Consider the following 23,520-nt stretch of genomic DNA (forward strand, 5'->3'; position numbering starts at 1 on the left):
AGATTTAAAGAATAAAATGAAACCATACCTAAAGAACTAAAGGAGGATATAAGCATGGTGTCTCACCAAATAAGAGAATATTGTTAAAAAGATAGAATTATGAAAAGAACTAAGTTCTGAAGTTGAATAGTACAGAAGCTTAAGTGCTCAATAACTTGAGGGCTCAATGGTAGGTTTGAGCTGACAGAAGACACAACCAGTGAACTTGACTATAGATCAAAGAAAATCATACAATTTGCAGATAAGTAAAATGTATGAAGAAAAATGAACAAAGCCTTTGGGAACATGGGAGACAAGTAAGCACACTGAAATATGCATAGTAGAAGTAGCAGATGCAGAGGACACAGGAGGAGCAGGAAGTATTCAAAAAAATAATGGTTGAAAACGTCTAAAATTTAATGAGAAAACATTAACTTACACACCCAAGAATTTAAAGAACTCTGAGTGGGGTAAACACAAAGAGATCCACACTCAGACATTTGATATAATCCAAATTGTCAAATATAGGTAAAGACACAGAGAAAATATTGAATATAACAAAAGAAAAATAACTCACCATGTATCAAAAAAATTCCAATGAATTAACAATTTTTAAATCAGAAATAATGGAGGCCAGAGGTGGCAGTATTAACCAAGAATCTTATATCCAGTAAAAGCTATTTCTCAAAGATGAAGATAAAATATATTCCTTGACAAACAAAAATTGAAAGAATTAATTTCTTGTGTACCTGTGATATAAGAAATACTAATGGGTGTTCTTCAGGCTGAAAGTGAGTTACATCAGAGAATAATTCAAACCCCCATGAAAAAACAAGGAATCCTAGAAATGGACAAATTTCTAGGAAGGTACAAACTGCCAAAGCTGACTTAATAAGGTATACAAAATTGAAATAGACCTACAACAAGTGAAAAAATTAAATGAATAATTATATAACTTCCCACAAATGAAAGTCTAGGCCTAGATGATTTCAGTAATGAATTCTAGAAACATTTAAAGAAAATTAATACAACTCCTTTAAAAACTTTCCAAAAACAGACGAGAAGAATTCCTAATTCATTCCTTAAGGAATGAATTACCCCAATGCCAAAATTGGACAAAGATATCACAAGGAGAGAAAACATCACAAGATGTTATAGACCCACATTACTTATGAATATAGATGTAAAAATCCTTAAGAAAATACTAGCAAACTGACTCTAAGAGCATATTGAAAGGATTATACTTGACAACCAAGTGTGATTTATCTAGAAATGAAGTGTAACATCTGGAAATCAACTTAATACATCATATTGTCAGAATAAAAAGACAAACCAAATGATTATCTTAAAACTCAAAAAAATTATTTGGCAACTGCAACACCCTTTCATGAATAAACACTCAACAGATTAGGAATGGAAGAGAACCTCAATTAGATCATGGAAATCTATGAAATACAGCAAACATCATTCTTAATGTGAAAGACTAAATACTTTTCACCATGTCTTAGTCAGTTCATGCTGCTATAACAAAATACCACAGACTGGATAATTTGTAAATAGAAATTTATTTCTCACGGTTCCTGATGAAGACTAAGATCAAGGTACTGGCAGATTCAATGTCTGGTGAGGGCTAATTCCCTCACTTCCAGTATGGCACCTTGCTGCTGTCTCCTGCAGTGGGAATGAATGACACTTCCTCACAGGGTGGAAGGGATGGAGAAGCAAAACAAGGGCCTACTTAGTTCCTTCAAGCCCTTTTAAAAAGTCCCATCTATGAGGGTGGAGCCCTTATAGCCTGATCACCTCCTAAAGGACCCATCTCTTAGCACTGTTTTAGGAAGTAAGCATCAACATGAACTTCAGAGGGGCCAACCATAGCATCCTGTGATCAGGAACAAAGCAAGGATATCTGTTTGTGCCACTTATATTCAACATTGTACTGGAAGTTCTTGCCAGGACAATCAGGCAAGAAATAGAAATAAAAAACATCCATATTGGAAAGGAAGAAGTAAAACTATCTTTACTTGCATATGACATGATCTTTTGTGTAGAAAATCCCCCAGAATCCCCTACAAAACTGTCAGGGTTAACAAAAAAATTCAGAAACATTTCAGGATAGCAAGATCAATATATAAGAATCAATTACATTTCTATAACAAATTAGTTATATTTCTATAAATTAGCCATAAATGACCTGAAAAAGAAATTAAGAAAACAATTCCATTTATAATAGCATCAAAAAGAAGTAAAAACCCTTAGGAATAAATTAAACAAAGGAAATGCAAAATATCCAATGAAAATTATGAAACATTATTGAAAAAAATTAAAGATCTAAGTGAACTGATAGACATCTCATGTTCATGCATCAGATTAATATGGCAACACTTCTCACATTGATTTATAGATTCAATGTAATTTCTGTCAAAATCTCAGCTAGAATGTTAGAGACATGGGGAAACTTCTCCTAAAATTAATATAGAAAGTCAAGGAACAAAGAAGAGTGAAAAATATTGAAAAAAGAGCACAATGGGAAGACTTGCACCATTTTACATTTCAAAACTAGAGTAATCAAGACAGTGTGGCCCTAGCTTAAGGAAAGACAAACATATCAATGAAATAAAACAGAGTCCAGAACTCAATTTTTACATTTGGTCAACTGATTTTTAACAAGAGTGCCAAAACAATTCAATGGAAAAAGAATAGTCTCTTCAACAAATGGTGCTGAGACAACTAGTTTCACTTGCAAAAGAATGAAGTTGGACCCCTTCCTCACACCACACACAAGGTTCAACTCAAAATGGACCACAGACTTAAATGTAAGAGCTCAAAGTCTTAGAATAAAACAAAAGAGTCAATTTTCTTGACCTGCCAGTAATGGCTTCTTAGACAACATACCAAAAGCACAAGTGATAAAAGTAGGAATATAGGACTTAATGAAAATGAAAAACTTTTGTGTATCAAGTGATGCTATCATGAATTTAAAAAGAACCCACAGCATGGGAGAAAATATTTGCAAACAAAATATCTGATGAGTTTGACAAAAATTATTGGATTAAGTCCAGAATATATTTTAAAAGCCTTTTAGAACTCAATAAAAAGATCATTTAAAAATAAGCAAAGGATCTGAATAGATATTTATCAAAAAGGGAAAGAGAGATAAATAAATTCCCAGTAAGTACCTGAAAAGATGCTCAAGTTCACAGGAAATTAGGGAAATGTGAATCAAATCACCAATGAGGTAACACTTCACACCCACTGAGGTGGTAACAATAGACAATAGCAAGCTCTGGGGAGGTGGTAGAGAAATTGGAACCTTCATACATTGCTGGTTGGAATGTAAAAAAGTGTAGCTCCTTTGGGAAATAGTCTGGCTCTTTCTTAAAGTGCAAAATATAGAGATATCATGATATCCAATGATTCCACTTCTAGATGCATATCCAAGAAAAATGACATATCCATGCAATAATTTGTACATGAATGTTTATGCATTATTTCTCATAATAGCCAGCAAGTGGAAACAACCCAAGTGTCCATCAATAATAATTGGATGAATAGAACTAATAAACAGATGATTATCTGTACAATGGACAGTTATAAGGAATGAAGTACTGATACATGCTACAACATAGATGAACTTGGAGACTTTATGCTACGTGAGTGAAAAGTCACAAAAGGTTACGTGCTGTATAATTCCATTTATATAAAATGTATGTACAAAGCTGTGAAGATCCTGAAAATCATTGAGTTGCACACTTTAAATGGGTGGATTTAAATGTGAATTGCATCTTATTAAAGCTGTTAGGGGTTAAAGAAACAAACAGGCAGCAATGGCTTTCATGACATACAGTTTTCCAACCCTTGCTCTAGCATATTGGGGAAAATATTTTGTTTCTTTTTACTACTGATAATTTAAAGAAATCATTGATGATGTCACCTGTACACTGAGGATAATCAAATCTGTAGAAACTGCTGCCTGATTTCCTTCTTGATGTGGATTTCAGAGCACGGAGTTCTCTGTCAGGACTCTTTGGATGAGCTACGCTCAGTAAATGTTGCTGTCGGTGCAATATTCTGAGCTTCATTCTGTCTTTGATGTTGTCAACATTTCGTGTGAAATTAGAAAGAGGTTTAAATGTTTGCCCAGTGTCCTCATCTTATTCACTTCTCTTCATTAATTGGACTGTCAAATGTTTCAAGATCCTGCCTGTTCTTCTCTGATCTGTATCTTGGCCGCCTACTGACTGTTTTTGGTTTGATCTGAAACCTTTTCATTATTGTTGTTACAATTAGCTTTTTGAAGTCTGAGTTATTTCTATTGGTTTCTTTCCCTTTACTGATTTTTAAAATTTTTATTTTTATTTGTCCTAATTAGTTATACATGACAGCTCATTTTTAAGTACTTTAGTATTTCATTCATTTTATGTGAACGTTCTTTCTTTTAATAAATAAATATGAAAATGATAAAAGGTCATTTTACATACAGACATGCAAAGCAGAAGTCTTTAATTTCTCCCTTATTTTGCTGAAACATTAAAAGATAACTCTTAAAATTGCAACTAAAGAGATGTTTTAAGGCTTCGTCAACGTCTTGGCAATCTTGTTTCTCCTCTGGAATTTGAGCATTTATCTTAAAGCCCATTACTACTACTACTACTACTGCTGCTGCTGCTGCTGCTGCTGCTGCTACTACTATTATTGTTATTATTTAGTCACACATATGTTGTGAGGTTGTGACAGCTTTTAAGCAACAGATCATCTTGTGACACTGTAGTCTTTCTAAAGAAATATGCATGTTGGATCTCTTTAATGCACCCCAACCTGAAAACAAACCCCTAAAGAAAAAGACTTACCATAAACATACAAGTCATGACCTCAAGTATATTTGAGGCATCTTTTTCTCAAAAAAATTTGAGGAAAATGGGCTAAACACAGCACATGGTCTGCACTGGCCTTGGATGAGCTGGCACAGTGATAGAGTATTTCTGGAAATCACTCTAACACCTGAACAGACACTATTTAACTATTCATGTAAGAGATGAGAATCATGTAAATAAATGAATAATTAGAACCCAAATCCAATTTCTCTGTAGCCCAAACTGCAAAATACCCATGGTTACTCTAGTGCCAACCAATGGAAGAAATATATCAAGGGGAAATAAGAGTGAAAATAGAAGTGGTATCCATTGAGGATGGTGAAAATATCTTTTGCAAAATTTATGAAAGCATATGACCATATGAGTACATTGGTAAGCCCCTGCCAGGACCTTGGAAGGAACCCATGCAAGTGAGGGACCCCAAAGCTTAAGCATCATAAGTTTCAAGGTAAATCCACCTATGCACCTCTTGCAAAACCTTCTTCTGGCTTCCAACTATTATAGATGAAACCAGAGTTTTGGCTGTCATTCAAAGGCCCTGTAAGGGATGACCTCCACTTCCTCCTCCAGCTTCATTTCCCACTACCAGAACACTTGGGCTGACAAGCAAGGAGGAGGGAGCAGGTAAGGGAGCACAATGAACTGAATACTTGTGTTCTCCCTGCCCCCAGCCCAATTCATGTACTGAGCCCTAATCACCAATGTGATGGTGCAGGGAGGAGCCCTTGGGACATAATTAATTCATGGCCCTCATGAATGGAACTAATGTCTTTATAAAAAGAGATAAGGAAGATGCTCTCTTTCCACCATGTGAGCATATGAGAAAATAGAAATCTGCAAACCAGAAAGTGGACCATGTTGGTACCCTGCCTGACCTTGGACTTCCCAGCTTCCAGAACTGTGAGGAACAATTTTCTGTTATTTAATTCCCTGAGTCTATGGTATTTTTGTAGTCCAGAATGACTAAGACAGGGAGTGAGCCATCTGTCCCGGCACATCTGACTTCACATCTGTGAAGGCTGACTGGGGCAGACTCCAAGTCACTGATACCACTAAAACCAGGGACCAGGAGGTTGGAAAGGGTCACACAGTGGTCCCTATCTTGGCTGGGAAAATTGTTCCCTAGACCAGGAATTAGAAGGTAGGCATGACCACTTAGGACACCCCCACTGCCTGTGGGTTCATGTCCTTGGCCATCCTGAAACTGCATGCATAGAGCAATACATGGACATTGTAGGTGCCGTGGTATGGATGAGGCTGTATCTCCCATGGCTTTCATGTGTTGGAGACTTGGTGCATTGTTCAGCACTGTTGAGGTGGTGGACCTTCAGAAGAAAGAGCCATGTGAGAGGTCACTGAGGTCACTGCCCAGGGAAGGGAATAAGGCAGCCCTCTAGGAACCCTTGAACTCTTGAAAGAGTGAATTGTTATAAGAATGAGCCCAACTCCTGAATTGCTCTCTGGCTTTCTGTTTTGAGATGTGAGCTCTCCCTCTTGCACACATTAGTGGTACTATCTACCATGAGATCCTCATCATTGAAGGAAGCAATGAAGTCATTTTGTCCCTGGACCTCCAGAAATGTGAGCTAAATAAGCCTCTTTTCTTCATAAAGTTGTCCTGCCTCCAGTGTTCATTATAGTAACAACAACAACAACAACAAAGGACTAATACAATAGGAAATAGAAAAACAAAGTAAAGCAGAAAGATAGGAAAAATCACCCTTAAAACCACCACCTGGAAGTCACCCTTTTAATATGTTGATTTATTTTCTCCTGGACAACTCTTAACATTTAACAGTGTTATTACTCTGGATGAACAATGTCATACTCTGATCTCTCACATATGAACATAAAAGAAACCTGTTAATGGCATTAAAATACTTTATAAGCATATGGTTAAATTCCTAAGCTATGGTTTGGATCTGGAAAAAGCTGACTAAGATTGTCCAACCAGGAGTGAACAGTGAATGAGATGTGATGCTCAAGTGTGAAGGAGGTGGCTCATTTGTAGGTTCTGATGCTTTTCTCTGGGTCACTCTATGTATAGAATATCAATAAAGATGTTTTCTCTGAAAAAATGGTGGATACTCAAAGCTGTGAGTAAGCAGAAACATAAGGAAGCAATGGAGGCCAAGAGGGGCAAGATATGCTTGGGATGACCCAATGGAGTGTGGAGAAGGAGGCTGCCAGTTCTGGGCTGGTTGTGCCCAGAGCCTGAGCTCTGTGTAACCTCCTGCCAGGGAACCAGGGGATGAAGAGGTCAGCTGAACTTGGCAAAGCCCTGGTCACTGAGGCGGTTTTAGCTGGTGACCTGCTATTTCTCCAGCCTGGCCAGACTTTCCCTGGCTCCCTCCTCTTTCCCTTTTCTCTTTGACTCTTTGACTTTTCTTAGAGAAAAGGGAAGCTAAAGAATGACTGCTTTCTGCTACGGTTTGAATGCATCTCCCATAGTCCATAAGGTGGAAACTTGATCCCCAATGTAAAGGTATTAGAAGGTCGGACTTTAAAAGGTATTTGGGTTATGAGCGCTGGGCTGGGATGAATCTGCCTCAGGATGGATCAGGCCTCGAGTCTCACCCATACATGATTTGGATGAGACTTCGAACTTGGACTTTCAAGTTCATTCTGGGATTAGTTCAAACTTTGAGGCTATTGGGATAGAGTGAATGTATTTTACATGAAGAAGGACATAAATTTGGGGGACAGGAGAAGAATGCTATGGTTTGAATGTGTCCCCCCAAAGTTCATGTTTGGAAACGTCAATCCCAGGGCAACAGTGTTGAGAGACGGAACCTTAAGGAAGTGATAGGTCATGAGGACTGAGCCCTTGTGAATGGATTAATTTTTTATCTTGGGAATGGGTCCCTCATAATAGGACAAGTTCAAGTCCCCTTTGCCTCTCTTGCCTTCTCACTTTCCACTTCCATGGGCTAATGCAGCAGGAAGGCCTTCACCAGATGCTGGTACCTTGATCTCGGACTTACCTGGACTTACCAGTCTCCAGAAGTGTAACCCAATAAATGACTGTTCTTTAGAAATGACCCAGTCTGTGCTACTGTTATTAGCAGCACAAAACAGACTAAAACACTTTCCAAATAGAGAATTACATGCAATAACAAGTAAGACATTGAAACACACAAACTCACACAGCCAGGAATCTGGACAGGCCACCAATTCTTTCTCTTCTTCCCCTACCCGCTTCTTCTTTTCATGCCAACACTGAGAATCATTGATCTAGGTCAGTTTTCAGCCTTGTGAGCAGGAGAAGACTGACCTGAGCCCCAGCACTGTTCCTCAATCAACACAACTGTTTTTTAAATACATAAAATGGCAATTTTATTTACTAAGTGAAATGAACAAAGGGTCCTATGGTCAATGAGTGAAGGGGTATATAGTCAGGTTGGCGATTTCCATGAGGAAGGGGCACTTTGGTCACATCCATTCATCTTCCTCACCAGGCCCTCCCCATTCCCACCCTGTAGAAGGGAGGCAAATCAGCTGGGAAGAAGGCCAGATCACACCTGTGCACTGGGTTCCCCCTGAGAAAGCATGCCTATGTAGCCTGTCTCCCACTCCATCTGCCTTCACTGGGTCCAGGCGTGGACTGGGAATGTGTGCTAGGAAGCCATGCTTAGCTAGCCTCCTATGTTAACATATCATTTACCAAGCTCCCCACTGGGGTTAAGGCAAATGCTCTGGCCCTTGTTCCTTCCAATGGGCTCCTGTGGGGAGGAGGTACCAGGTCAGCTCTGGCTTTACCAGCTCCCTGGAGTATTACTAACATCTCATCTCTCACTTCCAACAGTTTACTAAGTTTGGGCCACAGCTGAATCACCTGGAGCACTTCTTAAAAATACCAAATCCTGGGGCTGGGATATAGCTCAGTTGGTAGAGTGCCTGCCTCACAAGCACAAGGCCCTGGGTTCAATCCCCAGCACCGCAAAAAAAAAAAAAAAAAAAAAAAAAAAAATTGGGGCTGGAGAGATAGCTCAGTTGGTAGTGTGCTTGACTTGTAAGCACAAGACCCTGGGTTCAATCCCCAGTATCCCCCCCCCCAAAAAAAAAAAAAGAAAAGAAAAAAAAATACCAGATCCCAGGTCTTCAAACAAAAAGTTATATAAGAATTTCAGAGCAGCATTTCTCACAACTGCCAAAAGGCAGAAAAACCCAAATGTCCATTGAAGGATGAGTGGAGAAACAAAACATGGTATAACCATGCAATGGAATATTACCCAACCATAAAAGGAAGGAAGCACTGATACATGCTATGACAGGGACAAATCTTGAACACATTATGTTAAGTGAAATAAGTCAGACACCAAAAATCATATATTGTGTGATTCCACTTATATGAACTACGAGGGTAGGCAACTCTGCAGACAGCAGATTAATAGTTACCAGGGACTAGGGGAAAGGAGAGGAAGGAAGGGTGACATTAATGGAGTATCCTTTGGGGTGATAAAAAAGTTCTGGAGTTAAACTGTGGTGATGGTTGCCCGTTACTGTGAATGACTAAATGCCATTGAACTGTGCACTTTAAAAATGAATTAAAACGATAAATTTTTATCTTATGCAAATGTTACCATAGTTTAAAACAGAACAAAATGAAACACAATACCAATTCTGGGACCCTAAACCCCGCCTTCAGGAATGGATCTGGGAATATGTTATCTTTAAGAAGTTCTCCCAGAAACTAAAAGTAGACAGCCCTCTCAGTCCTAGACCAAAGATCTGCACTGAGGAACTACAGGCCCATGTGCTTTTGGGTAAGCCCGACACTGTGGGACATGCACTGGAGTTTGCTCCCTACTCCCTGGTGTCCCCTGATGGTCAGTGTGGCTTTGGTAGGGCCCAACACTCCTGGGAGAAAATCCAGGCTTCGGGCCCATTTGTATCTGTCAGTCTCCTGGCAAGTGACTGTCCAAGGAGTAGGTATGTGATTTCACCTGAATCAATGAGAATCAGTCCTGGAGTTTTGGTTGGATCAACAGGAAGGAGAAGCCCTTCTTTCTGTAGATTTGGAGGGTGGGAAGAGGGCCTATAGTGGCCATCTAGTGACCTTGAGGGATTAATATGCCTGATTAGGGAAAAATACAGAGGTTCTGGGGAAGGAAAGGCTAAACTTCATGCTGGGCCTGGGAACCCAGTGGCCACCAGCTCCCAGTGCTGATCTCATGGTGAGGTGACCCACAGTCATCCACAATGTGCTGGAGGCTTGAGACACAGTAAAGGGCTTTGAGATGCTAGATTTGCCCTGACATTGTAAGCAGAGGGTCATGACAAATAGAGCACATGTGTGTCTCTCTCTCTTCTTATAGAGTCACTAACATTCAGTCATGAAAGTTCAACCTGATGCTCTTATGTGGGTGCCTGCCTTCTGCTCCAGTCACCCTCAAAGAGCCCTCAGTCCTGACTCACCTTGCCAGGTGCACACATAGTCCCATCCAGAGGGGGTCCCTTCTTGGTCTTGCAAAAGTAGGGATTGTCAGGGTGGCTGCACCAAAGCTGTTTGCAGGGATCAAAGGTGCGGAACTGGAAGAAAACACCAGCAGCTCACTAGGCTACCTTCCCTTATGGGAGACCACCCAGGGCTGCTACCCTCCCCTCTTTTACAGGCCTATGCAGTTGGGTGATGCTGTAAACTGCACAATTCTGGGATCACAAAGCCATGGACATACAGGACAGATGCTGCAGTGTGACCATGCATATTTGGGCCTCCCAACCTCTATCTTTAGAGGCTGCACACCTTGTGGAGCCTGGACAGATAGCTAGGAGCCATGAGAACTGGGTGGGAAATCCTCTGGCCCAGGCAGGGGGTGCTGGGGATCTGAAGGGTTGTCACTGCAGGGCCCTCTGGGAACCTACTATCTCCTTGCCATGAATCTGCTGAAGCCCTGGTGAAGCCTCCTCTGCTCCAAGTCTCACCCTTGCTCCAGCCTCAGCCTCTGTCCCCTGAACCTCACAATTGTTTCTTCCATGACCTTTCTACTTCCTTCCTCTAGGATGCCCCTGAGGGATTCAACCGAAACTCAGATCTGTCCATGCTACTCCCCTGTTCAAACCTTTGCAGAGCCCTCCATGAGAAATGAGTCCACCATGCTCTTTAGGAAGACATGGAGGGTGTTAGATCTCCTGCTTCAGTACCCAAGTCCACCACCTGCATTCCACATGAACTCAGGAAGGTCACCTAACTGCTCTGGGACTCAGTCTCCTCGTCTATAAAATGGACTTCTTTGCTTACTCTTCATGAAGTACTGATGAGCATTAAGTCATACCAGCTGACACTAAAACTCCTGCCCCACCACCTGGATGCTGATGACTGGGTTCCTGCTGCTGACTGTGCCCTGGCTCTCAGTCCTGGGGATCAACTCTCTGCATGCTATGTTCTTGCTCTTTAGGCTTCTGCACCTTTGATTCCTTCCTTCCAGAATTCCCTGTCCTCCCTCTTACACTTAACACTTCACTTTCCCCTGGGGAAGACATCCTGAACTGTGCAGGCTCACACAAAAGGTTTAAGGCTCCCCCATCCCTCGCTGATCCCCTCATCACAGACTTGTCACCTGTGTACTTCCTGCCCAGGTAGGCACTTGGTGTCCTATCCTCAACCTGTGTCTTTTGTGAGGTGGAGAAGCCTTTGAATCCAGGAAAGGCTCCCCATTCACAGCCCCTGGAGGTGCCACTGGCTTCTGGGCACTAACACTCACCGCGGTGCACATCATGTAGCCCAGGCCAAAGTCGAAGCGGCACTGCTCGTTCATGGAATAGTGCAGCCCTGGGAGCTGGGGCAGCGCTGGCCAGTCATGGGCAAAGGGGTCATCCCGCAAGCAGTCATAGGAGCTGTGGGGGGACATGTGGGTGCCATAAGTAGCTTTCAGTGGAAATGGCCATGCAGCTTCTAAGGCAGCTCCCTTCCTGGAGCTGTCATGGTGAGCCTGCCCGCATGCCCAGCTTTTGGATGGCCTCAGTTTCCCTATTGTGACACTTTTGATTTGTGTAAGATACGAAGACCTGGCTTGCACAGGTTTTGTTTTCTTTAAATATTTTTTTTAGTCGTAATGGACACAAACATATTTATTTATTTTTATGTGGTGATGAGGATTGAACCTAGCGCCTCACACATGCAAGGCAAGGGCTCTACCACTGAGCCACAACCCCAGTCCTGGCTTGCATAGAGTCTTGACTGGCTCACCTGCCAGTCAAGGCTGGGGCCCCTAACATCAGACTCTTGCAAGCGTACCCTCTACCATCCCCTGCACTTCAGGATGCAGGACCTGAAATCCAAGAGCTCAGGCTAGACCCAGGCATACCCAGGACTTGCATCCTCCTAGAGCTGAGCCCAGGGTCACCCATGGGGACAACCAGGAGGTACTCACTGCAGGTAGCGACTGAGCTCCTGCTGGCTGCAGCGGGACCAGTGGAAGCGGTGGAAGGCAGCCTGTACCAGGGGTGCCATGATGCTACCCAGTCGCACCTCGTCGCCACAGCGGTTGCCCTGACCATCGTGTTCCATGCCCAGCCTGTGAAGGGAGCAAAGTAGCCGGGCTGGACCTTCACCTGGCTGCACCTCCACCCTACCCAGACACCAGGAGGGCATCCCTGAACCCCCTCCCAGCTGACCTCCTCTGATCCAGGTGGTACCGACTTTCCACCTGTTAGATTCTTTAAGTCCGAGTTATTCTGGGGAGGAGGTATCCAGCATGCAGTCACTCAGGTATCCTGTCTCCAAGGAGGGCCACTGTTGTGGCAGAGGCATCTGTGGCCCCTAATGTCCCTAAGAATTCTCCCTATATACTCAGCAGGGTGGACCCAAGCCTCTCCCTTGCACAGCCCCAGCATCCTTGTGACCTTTTCCACCAACACTTCTCCAGCCCCAAGATTCAGAGACTCAGATGGTGCCCAGGTCATGCACACTTGAGCAGAATCATGGCTTTCTAACCCCGGACAAGCATCCCTCAGCCTAGGGGACTCATCTATAAAATGGGCCTAATGAGTCCACCCTGCCCCATGGCTTGCTTGGGAAAAGAGTGCAAGAAATCTAGTTCCTGCAGCCACTCAGCCCTTAGGCGCTTCTTCCTTCGATTTTTTTCCTTCAACAGAAAGAGGATATCCCTGCAGTGCTGGGATGACAGGACATCATATGCAAGTGATTTTCATCCACAGCTGTCCCTCTCAGGACATGGAGGAGAATTGGACAGTCAGGGGAGGATCCTCGGGTGGCCTCTCTAAACCCTGATCTTCCCCAGACAACAAGGATGGCCAGGCCACTTACACATGACCAGTCTCATGGGCCACCACAAATGCTGAGGAGAAACCATCCTCGTGGTTCAGGGTACAGCTGCGGACAGGGTGGCACATCCCGGTGACAGGAGCATAACCTGGGAGGAGACAAAAGGCGGCTCCAGCTCCCAGGCCCAGAGTCCTGCCTGAGGCACCCCAGACCCTGTGAAATCCTGAAGGAGATGCGCATCCTGAGTGCTGCTTCTCCAAGACCCAGTCCCACCGCAAATGAGCAGAATCAACAGCCCTCTGCCCATACAGCCTCAGAAGACACCCACCCCACGTGGCAGGTCCCCAGACCATCACCATCCAAGCCTGGTAGCCAGCTGGCTTGTTCAAGTCTACAGATTAGCTGGGGTCAGTTTCCTGGACCAGGTTTCATTTGCCAGGACTTGTCTGCCACCTTAGTGTTCCTGCCTGTTCTCACTTTCCTACCTTTGACCCCTGAGCAGCACAATTTCCATAGCTCTTACTCTGCTAGGGCCACCCTGGCCCCTCACTTGTCTGGCATCACATCCTCTAAACCTGCCTCTTCTGCACAGTCTTCCTGGGCGCTGCCCCCTCGTGTGTTTTTTCTGGTTCTCATCCCAGTAGGGTGAAGCACATACAGAGCTAGTGTGTATCTAAGTGGTCTTCTACTTACGTACATACCCAGAGGGCTTCCCAGAGGCCAGGCAAATATGCAGCCCCAATTCTCAGGACCCTAAGCTAGATTCACTCTTGTCATACACTGGGTTAGGCAATTTGTTTAAAGCAAAGGAGGAAGGGAAGAGGGAGGGGAAGGAAAGGGGGTGTGAGAAAAGGAAAGCCTTTGTGGCCTGGGGTGTGCTGGCTTTAGGACTTGTCAGTAAAAATAATAGTATTGAACCAGTGCCTTTTTCTCTTGGAATAAACAGGAAAATCTCTAATTTTTGCTCTGCATTTTTACAGAGAATATGGTTCTTAAATCAGTGTGTTGGAGCAGAATTTTGAGATCTCTTTGCCCTTGGAATGCCAAGCCCACATGTGAATATGCGCCTCAGTGTGGAGTACTTTTCATTCATCCTACTTAGTGTTGCCTGAGCCTTTAAGATAAAAAAAAAAAAAAAAAAAAAAAAAAAAAAAAAAAAAAAGGCACAGTTCTTACCTGTTCATAAAAAAAATCAATTGAAAGGTTTGAAAAGGTATTTTTATTTATATTTCTCCTTGTTTTATTTTGTAGCTCTTCTTTCTTTCTAGAAATCTTATTAGATAAAGGTTATTATCTCCTGAATTGAAACTTTGTCCACTAACTTTTCTCTCATTTTGGTCTTTTTGTCCTTTTCCTCCAAATTGCAGGGTGCTCTGCTTCTGAATTTTTTTTACTTTACCCATCATAGTCTCAATTCCATAAAAACTCTTTATTGTTCTTTAATGCTTCATAGCAACTTATTCTGAGTTTGTAGATGTATTACTTTATAAAATGTTCTCTTCCTTTCTCTGAATTAGCTCTTTTTCTCTGGAGTCAGTTTTCAAGCATTTCGTTTTGTTTTCTATCTTGGTCCATCTTCTTCATGCTGTAAATTCATTTTGTTTTGTATTATCTTCTGAGTCCTTGGTTGTCCCTTCACTTTGTGTGCATGGGGTTGGGGAGGGGCGGGTACTGGGGTGCTCTACCACTGAGCTGCATCCCCAGCCCCTTTTATTTTTCATTTTGAGTCAGGGTCTTGCTAAGTTGCCCAGGCTGGCATTGAACTTTGTACAGGCTGGGTACATCAACTTGCTCCATGGCATTTCAGGGGGATTTATCCACAGCCTCATGGACAAGTGTTATCTTCAGTCTTTTTTTTTTTTTTTTTTTTTTTTAAAGCAATTCTATTAGGTGTGTTATAGTATTTTGTTGTAGTTTTAACTTTACTTCTCTAATGTCTACTGATGATGAGTACCTTTACATGTATTTATTGGTCATTTGCATTTTATTAATTGTCTGATAAAGTCTGTTGTTCATTTTTCTATTGGATTGGTTTCTTTTATTATTATTATTATTATTGATTTGTAGGAGTTTTCCATAAACTTCAGATGTGTCCTTTATTAGATATATGTATAAGTATTTCCCTCATGGATTTATAGTGCCTTTAATGAACAAAAGGTTTAATGTTAATGTGGTACTACCAATCTTTTCCAAAGAGTTAGAGCTTTTTGCCTCTTTTCTAACAAACATTTCTCTTAATTCAAAAACATGGAGATATTTCTCTTACACAGGCTGAGTACATCTTATTCAAACTGCATGGGTTCAGAAGTTTTCATATATCATATTTTTTCAGATTTGGGATATTTGCATATATGTAATGAGACTATTGAGGTATTTTGGGGATAGGGCCCAAGTCAAAACAAAATTCATTTATGTTTCATATAAGTGTGTGTGTGTGTGTGTATGTGTGTGTGTGTGTGTGTGTATGTATATATATATATGTATATGTATATATATATATTGTACATACCTTATATGCATATCCCAAAGGTAATTTCCTACCCTATTTTTAGTGTATCTGCATTTTGACTGTAACCCATCACATGAGGTTAGGTGTGGTCAGTGTTCAAAAACTTCTGTATTTTGGAGCAGTTCAGATTTCAGGTTCTTAGATTAGGAATGTTCAAATTGTATTATCCTCTGCAGGTTTTATTTCATCTTTTATAAAAGATGTGAAAAAAAAAAACTCATGTGAGATGATATTTACATATAGAGTGAAGCAGAGTGTCAAGCTCAATTTCTTTTTCCAATTTTTAAAAGAGCTGTATCTTTGCCCTCTACTCCAAAGTGTTACCTATGCAATAAATCAAGTGTCCATGCATGTATGGGTTCAGCTCTGGACTCTTTATTGTGTTCTAATCCTTGCATTAAAAATACAGTCTTTATTTTCATAAGTATTGAATACAATGTTCTTCACTTGCCCTTGGCTACTCTTGGCCCACTGCATTCCTATTAAATACTAGAATCAATTAGATTCTAATATCTTCAAAGTATTCTGCTGGAGCTGAACTTGCATTGGTATGCCCTATGCAAGAGTATAGTTACATGGATTCTATACATCAATTAGGAGAAAACTGTTACCTTTGTAATCGCGAGTCTCCTTATCCATAAGCATACATATCCCTTCCTTTATTCAGTCTTTTATAATTTCTCTCAAAAATTTTTTAAAGTTTTCTGGTCTAGATCTTGGACATATTTTGTTATACTTATTTCTAGATATTTTCAGGTTTTTATTCTATTGTAAATTGTACTAGTTTTAAATTTTTTAGTTTCCATTTATTGTTAGAATGTAGAAATTCAATTGATTTTTGCATGTTGACATTATCTCCGGCAACCATGATCAAACTAATTAGTAATTCTAATAATTTATTCATAGATTCTTTTGGGTTTTCTATAGGTACAAGCCTATCATCTTCAAGTGAAAGCTTGATATTTTTCTTTGTGATCATTACATTTTCATTTCTTTCTCATATTTCACTGGATAGGATCTCTACTACAATGCTGCCTAGAAATGGTGATAGCAGGCATTCTGGACCCATTCTCAGCTTAGAGGAAGTGCTCTCAACATTTCATCATTATATGTGGATTTGTTGTAGGTTCTTTGCAAATACTCTTTACTATATTGAACAAATTTTCTTCTTTCCTAGTCCCACAGAACATTTGGTCATAAATGGATCTTGATTTTTGTCAAATACTGTTTTTGGATCAATTGAGATAATCATATGTCATTCTCCTTTATCCTGCTAAGTGATAAATTTCAATGATTAATTTTCAAATGTTAAACCAACCTTGCATTCCTCAAATAAACAAATCCACTGTGACATGGTACCTTTCTAAAACTCTAGCACCAGATTTGATTTGCTAGTATTTTGTTTGGACTATTGTCTCTACATTAATGAGAGATGTTGGCCTGTGAATATTTTTTCTTGTAATGTCCTCAGATTTTTCTATCAAACTTATGCAGTTCTCACAAAATTAGTTGGAAAATGTAACTCCTCATTTTCTAGAAATTTGTGTGTGATTGGTATTATTCTTCCTTAAATATTAGGAAAACTAACCTGGAAAGCTATAACATCTTGGAATTCACCTTGAAGAAAGAATCTTAATTACAAATTTAATTTCTTTAATAGATATAACACCATTTGTATTTTCTACTATTTTCTCAAATTTTATATTTTTAATTTCACTTAAATTGACATATTCTTCCTTAAAGCCGATCAAAATACTTTCTTATTAGCTTTTAAAATTTTGTAGGATATGTAGTGATTTGCACTTTTTCTTTCTTTTTTTAAAGATCAGCATTGCTAGGAGTTTTTCAGTTTTAATTCATGTTTTTTCAAAGAACCAAACTTTGATTCTATTGGGTTTTTTATAAACTGCAACTGTTTTTCATTTCAGCAATTCTGCTCTTATCTTTATAATTCCTTCTACTTTTGTTGGGCTTAATTTGCTATTCTTTTTCAAATTTCTTATGATATATGCATATGTGATTGACTTTTCAGTCTTTTTTCCTAATTAATGCACATAAGGGTATAAATGTCTAATCATTAAGTTAGCTATATCCATGAAATCTGATATGTCAAATCATCATTGTCATTTGGTTTAAAAATACATTCTAATTTCTACAGTTATTTCTTCTTTCACCCATGAGTTATTTATAAGTGTACTTCTTAATTTCAAAACATTTAGGGTTTCTCATTTTTTTTCCATTGTGGTCAAGGAATACACTTCACATAATTTTGGTGTTTTACTTTTTGTTTATATTTCTCTATGGCCCAGCATAGTCTGTTTTAGTGTATTTTCTTTTTCTTTTCTCAGTGCTGGGGATGAAATCCAGGGCCTTGCCTATGTTAGGCAAGCATTCTTTCACTAAGCTATATACCAGACCTTGTTTTGCTATAATTTCATGTGTTTGTTGTAAAGAATGCTTATTTTCTAATAGTCAAGAACTCTAGAATTTCTATATTCTCACAATAAATGAAAACTAAAATATTAAAACTAGTGCCATGTACAATAGAATAGAAAAAAGATATCTAGGAATAAGTGTAACAAATTGACCTATCAATTAGGTCAAGTTGTTTAATTTAAATCTTCTTTAGCTTTGCCAAGTTCTCATCTGTTGTCATCTTTAACTATGATTGTAGACTTGTCAATTTCCTCTTTTACAGCTGTCAACTTTTATATAGTTTGAATCTTTATATAAAAAACTCTAAACTTATAAAGGTCGGCAACTTAGATTGTTTTTTTAGAAACCAGTGGACATGACTCTAAAACTCATCTTCAGACACTGACTAATCTTTGGGCTACCAGGTTCACTCTCAATTTGAATTTTTCTTGACCTGATAGTGGGGGATTTGCAGTTTCTGGGGGAAACAGCAGAAATTCTGATGATACCAACACAAACCTTCACCCAGCTAAGGGGTCCAGAGCCCCTCCCTGCCCTGGCACTCCTCCCTGGCTGGGACCTCCTGCTGAGGGTCCACTTGCAGGACCACTGTCTCATCCCCAGCTTCGTCTGTCTGCAGGGGTGAGGCTCACCTTGCATTCCTGAAGGCCCAAAGTCCTGCCGAGTGAGAAAGATGGCGTGATCATGATACTCATCATGACCTGTGTCCGGCTTCTGCTGCAGGTATGCCCAGCGGCAGACATTCTCCAGGCTCTGAGAGGGGTTGCCAATCTCGATGAGGCTCATTGACTGCAGGGACACAGGGGGACATGAAAGAGAGGATGAGGCTTGGAAGCAAAGTTCTGAGGTCATTGAAGACCTTATATAGTTCATTCACCTTGCCTCTTTCCAGAAGCCCTTGCATCCTATTAGGCACCTATTCTAAACAAGTCCTCCGTAGGAGGGAAATGCAGTGTGAACCCTACCTCAAAAAGTTCATAGTTCTAGAAAGATCCAGGCAGGGGAGATGGAAACTCCAATATGGAATTCAAATGCTGAGGTAGAGGGAGATAGCCTTATACTTTCCCCATTTGAAGGTATTTTATGGAATGTAACACAATGAAGAAAAAGAAATACAACTGATATAACAATGGAGTCATATGAAGAACAGGACCACAAACAGATCATTCCCATGGGAACCATGAATAAGAAACCATTGAGAACAATCAAATTCCATTTTTTATCATGACCCACAGTTGATAGCAAAGGCTGGCTGTACAGCCCTGTACACATGCTCTGCGCTAGGGTACTGGTGCACTCTTGTTCAGTTTTCTCAACTGCCTGATGAGATAATGAACTGAGGCTCAGAGAAGTAGCTTGCCCCAGGTCATGCAACTAGGAAGTGAAGGCACTGAGATCTGAACTCAAGAAACCTGAAAACAAAATCTATATTCAACCAACCGCCCCTCTTGCCTCCCCACATGCAATATCTATTGTCTCAAAAGCCACACACTTCCTTTTTCTCTCCATGAGTCTCACAGAAGGCATTCTGGTATCTGCTTTCACCACCAAAATAGCTCTCTTCAAGTCCTGGACATGCTCTTTCCCTCTTTAAGGATACATCTGTCCATAAAGCAGCAGTGAGCATTCTAGACAGATATGTATGCAAGTGTTCCATTTCTTCTCTTGAATAAATATGTCCGCAAAGTACAACTGGCTCGCTACCTCCAAGGGTTCTGCAGGCACAGATTCAACCAATCTCATAAAAAATTTATTTGTACTAAACATGTATAGACATTTTTTTCTTGTTATTATTCCTTAAACAACAGAAAAACAACTATTTACCTAGGAGTTATATGGTGTTATGGTTTGGATATGAAGTGACACCCAAAGACCTGTGTGTTGAAGGCTTGATCCCCAAGGCAGCAATATTCAGAGCTGGGGCTTTGGGGGAAGTGATTGGATCACATGCACATTATTGGGAGGTGATGGAAACTGTAGGAGGTGGGGCCTACTTTGAGGAAGAAGGTCAATGGGGGCCTTCCCTGGAAGGGTATATCTTGTACTCTGCCTCTCTCTGCTTCCCCTGCTTCCTGGTTGCTATGAAGTAAGCAACTTTCCTATGACATGCCCTTCTACCAAGATGTTCTGCTCACCTCAGGTTCAGAGCAATGGAGTCGGTTGGCTAAAACTTCAGAAACTGTTAGCCAAAATAAATTTTTCTTTCTTAAAGTTGATTTCCTCAGCTACTCTGTCAGAGTGATGAAAAGCTGACTAATAGACATGGTATTAGGGATTATAAGTAATCTAGATATGATTTAAAATATAGGGAGGATGTACATAGGTTTTATGCAAATACTAAACCATTTTATAGAAAGGCCTTGAACTTGAGGATTTTGGTATCCTTGGGGGGAGGAGGGAGAGTCTTGGAACCAAGGGATGACTATGTAACCTCACATTTCTCTTTGTGTATATAAGTAGATGTAGGGTAGTGTTAGTCAACCAGGCAGTTCCAGAAGAAGAAAGAATAATTCAAAACAAGGGAAGACAAGTCAAGTCATTACCAGGAGTCTCATGTGCTATCCAAGACAATGACTTAGACCAGTTCACAATTTCTGAGCATAAAGACGACTGTGAAGATTATAAAATCTTCTCCTGCTCCTGGGAGATGCAATTATTCATTATAACAAGTTGAGCCCTAAGGAAGTAATAAACCAGTGTTAAGATTTGTAACTGGGACTTTTTGGACACTTGGACAGAGATGGACAGCTCAGGGAAAGCTGGAGGAGGGCGAGGGGAGGTACATGTCTTGCCCTTCCTGATTAGGAGGAGCAAGTGACTAACTCTGGACAATGAACTGTGAGAAAAAGTGATGTGTGTCTCTACTTGATTGGACCATTTAATTGCCCATTGAAACCCTTCAGAGATGGTTCCCTCTGGCACATGATCTGGCACCATCAAGATAGTAGCTGCTCTGCTACCCAGACTGTAAGTGAAAAGAGATCAGAATTCTATGTCAACTCAACCAATATAGCATAAACTATAAATAAATCTTTGCTGTTTTAATCCACTGCTAAGTGAAAGTTGTTTTCGCAGCATAATCCTGTCCATTCTGACTGATACAGGAAGAATGGAAGAAGACAATGGGTATTCTCATCACATCCAAGCCAGAGCCCCACAGCCTCATCCCAGGTCTCTGCCAGGTAGTATGGGTCTCCAGGTAACCTTTGAGTGGTCTCAGTTCTGAAGGAGGAATAAATGAAAAGATCTGCTTCCTCACTGTTTCCAGGGAATGAACATCATGAGGAGCAATCAAGGGTAGGTTTCATTTGGTCCTACAGCTTGGGCCTTGTATTTGGTTGTATAGCTCTAAGCTTAAGATTGCCAGTCCAGTTCCAAATAAAATGATTAACACAAAGGTCACCAGTAACCACTTTATCAGGAATGGCTGCAGTATTCCCCACTGGAGAGCAAATTCCTAGACTCCATATTGCCCACCATGCAGCCAGTAGACTTGCTGGCCCACCTCCAGGGAAAAGGGCCTTGTTTCTCCACAGCATGTTTCCCAGCCCAAATACCAGGAGATTGTTCTCTGGGATAAACCTGTCTGCCCTCAGGGTTCAAAGTTTCATAGTAGGAGAAACAATTCTAATCTCATCGGTTCTAATGCCCTGGTGGGCTGTGGCTTCTTTTGCCTGTCCACTTTTCATAACAGCAGCCCCATCTCCCTTTGCTGAAACATCCCTTTTCATTTGTTCCAGGATGGGAGGGTCAAGGTCTAGTCTGTCCCAGAACTACATCCTCCTGACTACTGTGATGGTTCAGGTATGAGCAAAGTGAGCCAAGAAGTCAGTACAGCAAGAGATGGTGAGCCTGGAGTTGCTGGAGCCACTCTTACCAGAGAGGTAATCCCACCTGAGAATTAACCCAACACAGAGCAGATCTGAGCCTCAAGATGGAGAGAGGATGATTCCTGGTGTTCTCACACAAGCATGTGGGTTCAGCCAAGCCTGGAACCTGCCAACCATGGGCCCATTAGTTATCTATTACTACAAATTACCACAAAACATGATATTCTAAAAAACCCAAACATTTATTATCTCATGGTTTCTGTGGGTCAAGAATCCAAAAGCAACCTAGCTGGGTGCTTCTGGCTCTAGGTCTCTTATGAGGCCACCATCTAGTGTAAGTAGAGCTATGGTCACACCTGAAGGATCCATGGGGGGAGAAGAGGGAAGAGGTTGGCTTCAAGCTCACTTATGTGGTTGTGGGCAGAACTCAGTTCCTCCCAGGCTGAGAAGGAACTTCTCACCATACCATGAGGCCTTTCCACAAGGCAGCTCAGACATGGCAGCCTGCTTCCTCCACATGACTGATTCCAGAGACAGCAAGAGAGTGCATGTTCAAGACAGAAGCCACAGTCTATTTATAACCCAATCTCAATCCAAACTGCATTAAAGGGAGGAAACCACTCCAGGGCATAATACCAAGACACAGGGTCACTGGGGACTGTCTTAGAGGCTGCCTACCACAAATGCGTTTTATATATGTGTCAAGAAATTCCTCTTCTGTGAAAGCCAATTCTAAGCTGTGTTATTGTCACTTACAGCCAAGAGAATCCTGAGCAATGTACTTCCTGTTTTGGGGTGACCATGAAAACTCCAGTCAAGGGCACTAACTGGGAGATGAAAGATGGTGACTGGGCTCCAGGGCCAACTGGCATATCCTCCACCAGGAGAAGAGAAGCTCTGGCCAAGTCTTTGAAGAGACCCAAGTCCATCCAGAATGGCATACACCGATATCAGGATCAAAGAACAGGTGTAAGGTCATCAGGAAGGGAACAGTCAAAGGCGGTAGACAGGCTAAAGAAAGGTGAGAACAAGCAGGTCACGGTTGTGCAGACAGATTCCCTGTACTCAGGAAGTTCTGGGAGGACGTTAGAAACCCAAGTGCCTACAGGTGCAAAATAGGTGACATAAACCAATGAAGTAAGTTGGCTGTATGAAAAATAAGTCTACTTTTTATTTTCCCAGTTTTGGAGGGGTAAGAGTACAGAGGAATGTTTCATGATTATGATAGAGAAAGGGGGTACAATAAGGAGTGGTGAGCACTGTAGCAAACCAAGAAGCCCAGGCAGAGACGGAGGAGGTGATGTTCACCAAGTCCTAGCCTATGGTTAGCAGGCATGAACAGGGGCTGGGGTTGCCAAATTGGATGTCTTAAGTCAATTGTTAAATCTAGATTTTTACAAAGATGCCAATCTAGTAGTGAAAATTGGCTCATGGAAAGAGATAGTGTGGAAAACAAAAACAAAAACAAACAAAAAACACCTTTGAGAACCCTGGGATAAAGGCCCTCCAGAAGACAGCCCCTCCTCCACATTCTGGCGGACGACATGATACTGGCCGATCACTTCTTTCTCCTTTGGGCTCTATGGTTCAGCCAGTTCCTCAGCCTCTCTTGGCAGCCAAAGTGATTGTGCTGCTGCGGCAGGATAATTTATTGAAATATTGATT

At 41.2% G+C, this 23,520-nt stretch overlaps 1 protein-coding gene across 1 annotated transcript in view; it reads right to left on the reverse strand.

Annotated features, from left to right (window-relative positions):
* The window catches only part of ADAMTS2 (ADAM metallopeptidase with thrombospondin type 1 motif 2), a 254,454-nt gene that overhangs the window by 36,398 nt on the left and 194,536 nt on the right, over positions 1-23,520 (reverse strand). Inside the window, exons 6-10 of the mRNA XM_079144112.1 lie at positions 18,658-18,814; positions 13,123-13,228; positions 12,227-12,370; positions 11,558-11,690; positions 10,272-10,385 (exon numbers count right to left, since the gene is read on the reverse strand). Of these exons, the coding sequence (XP_079000238.1) occupies positions 10,272-10,385; positions 11,558-11,690; positions 12,227-12,370; positions 13,123-13,228; positions 18,658-18,814 (654 nt within the window). The remainder of the gene's footprint in view (positions 1-10,271; positions 10,386-11,557; positions 11,691-12,226; positions 12,371-13,122; positions 13,229-18,657; positions 18,815-23,520) is intronic.

Source organism: Sciurus vulgaris (genome assembly GCF_902686455.1).
Source record: "Sciurus vulgaris genome assembly, chromosome: 6".
Lineage (NCBI taxonomy): Eukaryota > Metazoa > Chordata > Mammalia > Rodentia > Sciuridae > Sciurus > Sciurus vulgaris.